The sequence below is a fragment of the Scatophagus argus genome, chromosome 17 (assembly GCF_020382885.2).
Source record: "Scatophagus argus isolate fScaArg1 chromosome 17, fScaArg1.pri, whole genome shotgun sequence".
Lineage (NCBI taxonomy): Eukaryota > Metazoa > Chordata > Actinopteri > Scatophagidae > Scatophagus > Scatophagus argus.
In genome coordinates this window covers 21,828,941-21,833,331 of record NC_058509.1, presented here as the reverse complement: position 1 = coordinate 21,833,331, position 4,391 = coordinate 21,828,941, and the positions used below count along the sequence as shown (strand labels likewise).

General features: G+C 37.1%; 1 protein-coding gene across 1 annotated transcript; it reads right to left on the bottom strand.

Annotated features, from left to right (window-relative positions):
- Window positions 1–709: 709 nt before the first annotated feature.
- tnfa (tumor necrosis factor a (TNF superfamily, member 2)) lies at window positions 710–3,260 on the bottom strand. Its single transcript, XM_046418555.1, has 4 exons — window positions 3,022–3,260; window positions 2,890–2,917; window positions 2,147–2,203; window positions 710–1,642 (listed from the first exon to the last, which is right to left on the bottom strand). The coding sequence occupies exons 1-4, from the start codon at window positions 3,193–3,195 to the stop codon at window positions 1,167–1,169; spliced, it is 735 nt and encodes a 244-aa protein (XP_046274511.1). The 5' UTR covers window positions 3,196–3,260; the 3' UTR covers window positions 710–1,166.
- Between the last annotated feature and the right edge of the window lie 1,131 nt (window positions 3,261–4,391).

The following is a 4,391-nucleotide window of genomic DNA, read 5'->3' as shown; positions in this document are numbered from 1 at the left end:
CCCACTTCCACATGCAACAGAGAGCAAAGCAAAGTATTGGCTAGCAGTGGTCAACCGGTAGGCTGAAATGTTGGTGCGGATGAAATGTCAGCTATTTTTTTAATGGATACTTTGAGAAAGGATCCCAGATGTTATAACGATGGGTAATTTTATAACATAGGGGCATACCTGAAGGGGAATTGGCGAAAGCTGGAAATTAAGCATAGGACAAGCAGAGTGTATGTTAGCTGGCATTTTGTTGTCCGGCAAATGAATACATCAAACGGCCAAAATATCCGGTGGAAAACATGCCAAATAAATAGGTTGATGAATAAACCATGTTCACGTCTGGAAGGATAACCAGGACCTTATTGTCCCATGTAAAGGACTGATAGGAACCAAATCTTTGGAATTGGTGAATTATTGATTGAGAACAGGGCTCTTTTGAAACTTTTGACCCTGATTTGGCTCTATAATATTCATAATGATTCTTTATTCAAACATTTTTGCAGTGCATTAGGCAACATGAAATTATTTGCAAATGTCAATAAAAAATTACACTGACAAACAGTTAGTCAAACAGTTGAACTGTTTATCAGATTCAATAAATATTTTAATAAACTAAGTAGAAAATTCAGGCCAAATTTGTACAAAATTTATTGGAAAATACATCAAAGCACACAAAAATAAATAAATAAATAAATAATTCAATAAATAAAATAATATTATGTTGAATAAATACATCTTCTAAAATCCATTTTTATCAGTTTGTAGTAACACAATAAATAAACAGCCTTTGTACAAATGTTAAAAACAGTAGAGATTAAGAACTGGAGTACAACAAAAGGTACTGACACTAAGAGGAAAATACATAGTACATAATATTTTAGACCCACAGAAATGTACATGGTAATACATTATTCAACAGCGAGTTCTTTTGTTCATTGCTACGTTGTTTTACATGCAAAATTAACTTACTAACGCATTCATCTAACTTTGACTGTAAATTCTATACTAAAAGTCATATAGAGTGGTTTGCATTGTAAACCCTCTGAGGGCAACTTACATTCAACATACATGAGTTTAGGTGGGGTCATCAGCTGCATGCCTCAAAATGCAGCCACTACGGAGCCTGATAACTGTTCTTGATGTACATATCTTCACCTAATGCCCTGAGTCACCTGTACTCACAAGGCAAACACACCAAAGAAAGTCTTCCCTTGCTCGTCCTCCAAATTGGACAACATCTTCTCTTCCATCTCTGTCTTCAGTCTGTCCCCCTTGCTCAGGTTGAACACAGCTCCCATGTACACAGCAGAGAACCAGCTGCCCTCCTGAACTGGACTGCTGTTAGCTGTTTTTTGGCAAGCTGTGCGGACAGAATGCAGGATGGTCTCGTATGACTCCTTGGTGTCATCATTCCCATAGGTGGTGGACCAGCGCTTCACAGTGTGGCTCAAGTGGACCATAGGCTTTGAAATGATGTCATCAGCATCACTGCTTCCACACACAACACGGAATGATGCTTGACTGTAAATAAAGTAGAGACCATTTCGAGGAATCACAATTTCATTGTTGTCGAGTTCCAGCCCTCCTTGTGAGTGGGACTGGTCCACATGATTCCTCCATTCCACTGAGTTCTTGATGTCAGGGTTGTATTTTCCTGTTGATGAGTGTAAAGTGATGATGGAGGTCACAATATTCACAAATTTCTGGCAATTGAAGTAGGAAAATTATTGAAACATTTTTTAAATTCCATTTAATATTAATGTCCATCAGAATGTAGAGTTTGCAATTTCTGATGAATTGCTTCACAGTGAAATGAGACCATTTGTTATTTTGCTTTTGAGTTCTGAAACACTTTTAGCTCTGTCTACAACGCCCTTAGACAATCCCTAGATTTTTTTTACTACATGAACATCCTCAAGACGCCAGCCATTGGATGTCCTTAAGAACTCAAATAACCTTCTCAAGAGACCTGAGAAATTCCTTAAAAACCTTAAGAATTTGGTTTCAGAACCATTGAACTAAAAAAAACAAAAGTTACATTTCCACAGAGGGTGCCAGTTTTCTGTATGTCTCCTGCCAATTTTCTCACATTGTGCTTATTGTATGTATCACATAGCCTCAGTTATTCTTTGATGCTGAATATATTGCTTGCTTTTACCTTGTAAATGAATGGCTGCTCTTACATTTGAAATTTGCCTCAATGTGTGATGAAGATCTGCAAAAAGAAGACAGAGGTTTATAAAACAGAGTACACCAATACAACTCCACTTTTCGGTATGTGATTCTCTGGCGCAATTAGAATCATGTTAAGAGCTAAAAAAAAAAAACTGGAAAATCTAACAAGATGAGCTAATTATCAGTTATTCAATGTGATCTCATGGGATGGGCATATCTAAAAATATATATGAGAATAGCCAAATTTAAATTTGAACAGCCACTTTAAAGAACATTTTGAATGTGGTGGCATGTATTTTTAACCTTTTCATGTGTCATTTAACACCATCTGCACTTTGTGAGTTTTGGGCATGCAGGAAAGGACAAAGTCAGATGACCTTTGTCATCATTGTCAGGTGATCGTTGTCATCACAGCAATGGCAAACACATGGTTAATATCAGGTGGTCACTGTTTGGTTAGTTTAGGCACCACAACTACTTAGGTTAGGGTCAAGAAAAGATCATGGTTTGACATGTTTCTCTGACATTTGTCCTCAAAAAGGCATGTAGAAACCTGAGTGCAGGCAAAGTTGAAAAAAGACTGACAAAACCCAAAAATTGCATAAGACAACTGTGCGTTATTCAGACACTATTTGGTGAGAACAGGCAGAGTTATTAGATGTTGCAAAGCTATCAATATAACCCTAAAAGTACAATACCGAACTTTTGACCTTGAAATGTTCTCACCTATATTGTCTTCATTTTGTCCTCGGTCCTGTGTCAAAAAGAGGAAAGAGAAAGACTATCAATTGAATTCAAATGAGTTGGGCCATTCGCGGTGAGAGATATCCAGGCTCTTCACTTGACTTGAGTTCCCACCTTGGTATGCCTGTTGAAGACAAGGACACCGGTAGCAGCAGCAGCAGCAAGGCAGAGTGTGAACATCAGCAGGGTAGTGCTGAGCTTTGAGCTGAGTTTGACACTCTGTGTTGTTTCTTTCCTGGCTTCTGTGTCAACAGTAGTGTCAAGCAGAACCTTGCAATCACCTTCCATTGCTTTGTATGAGTTCCTTCTATTACTTTAAATTAAGCTGAGCACCCTTATTGTTTTCTTTCGCCTTCTACTGCTACTCTGGTTTACTGATTGACACTCAGTGAATGGCTGTTTTATAAGCAGTTCCCTCCTGAGGGGAAACTCCAGTGATGTCACTCATCACTGTGAGTGGAGATTTAATGAGGAACAGAGACCCAGAACCGTGGACCACACACTCCTACACACATGGCATCTATATGACTGTGTTATCCCAGTAGCACAAACACCTGCGTAGAAGCCCCTTTTTCAACTCAGTGTACATACACACACCCATAAACCTATAGATACTCACATACAGATAAGGATAAGGATAAGGACACATAATGAGACATCCTTTCAAACACAAATACACTCATATTCTGCCAAAAACCTGCATACCAAAAACACAGGCAAAAACAACACAAAATCCACATAGCATACCTAACCCAACAATTTAAACAAAAACTTTTAGCCAATCATCAGGGGTCTTTGGGAAAAACTGAAATAAATTATTTAATAAATATATGAACATGTTTTTATCAAATATGAATAATCATTATATGAATAATATAATTATTATATAAATTATTTTAATGTAAATTAATATATAAACTACTATATCATTTTCATTGTCAGTCAGTTTATATGTGTCTATGACAACATCACAGAGCAACCATAAGCAGGCAATAACAAGTTAGATGAGTAAGAATGTGGGTGGATATTTCATGTCTATTAGCAGACAGGAGTATGTGTGGGAGACTTAGTCAGAAATTGATTCAGTGAAGATTAAGACTAACTATCAGTTAGCTATCAACTATCAGTTTTTTGGGTTTTTTTTTAACCTAAATCTCAGCCAACAAGATGGAGAGTTGAGGTAAGATTCAGGTAATTTCAAGATGAACATTGCGGATGTGTTAAAATAAATAATTAAAGTTTGTGGGTCTTTTCATCATCACAAGCAGCCTGGGCAGAGGAACATCCACCTACGTTTGCTTCCATAACAGCAAACTACAAAGAAGCCACATCAGACACAGATTTCGAAATGTCACTTTGAATCAGCTGTCTGTAGCAAAAGCAAAATTACACACCAAGACATTCATCCTTACTTAACAGTTCAAATAGTTGTTGGATTGAGTTCTTAAACTTATAATCCCGTTCTATTCTATAACAATAGAGAA

What these genes read in the sequence shown, in the direction of transcription:
- tnfa (XM_046418555.1), bottom strand. Translation starts at nt 3,195, where the DNA reads ATGGAAGGTGATTGCAAGGTTCTGCTTGACACTACTGTTGACACAGAA. An exon ending in TCTTCAACAGGCATACCAAG is followed by an intron (nt 2,918 to 3,021) that starts GTGGGAACTCAA and finishes TTTTTGACACAG; the next exon opens with GACCGAGGACAAAATGAAGA. An exon ending in ACAAAATGAAGACAATATAG is followed by an intron (nt 2,204 to 2,889) that starts GTGAGAACATTT and finishes TTCTTTTTGCAG; the next exon opens with ATCTTCATCACACATTGAGG.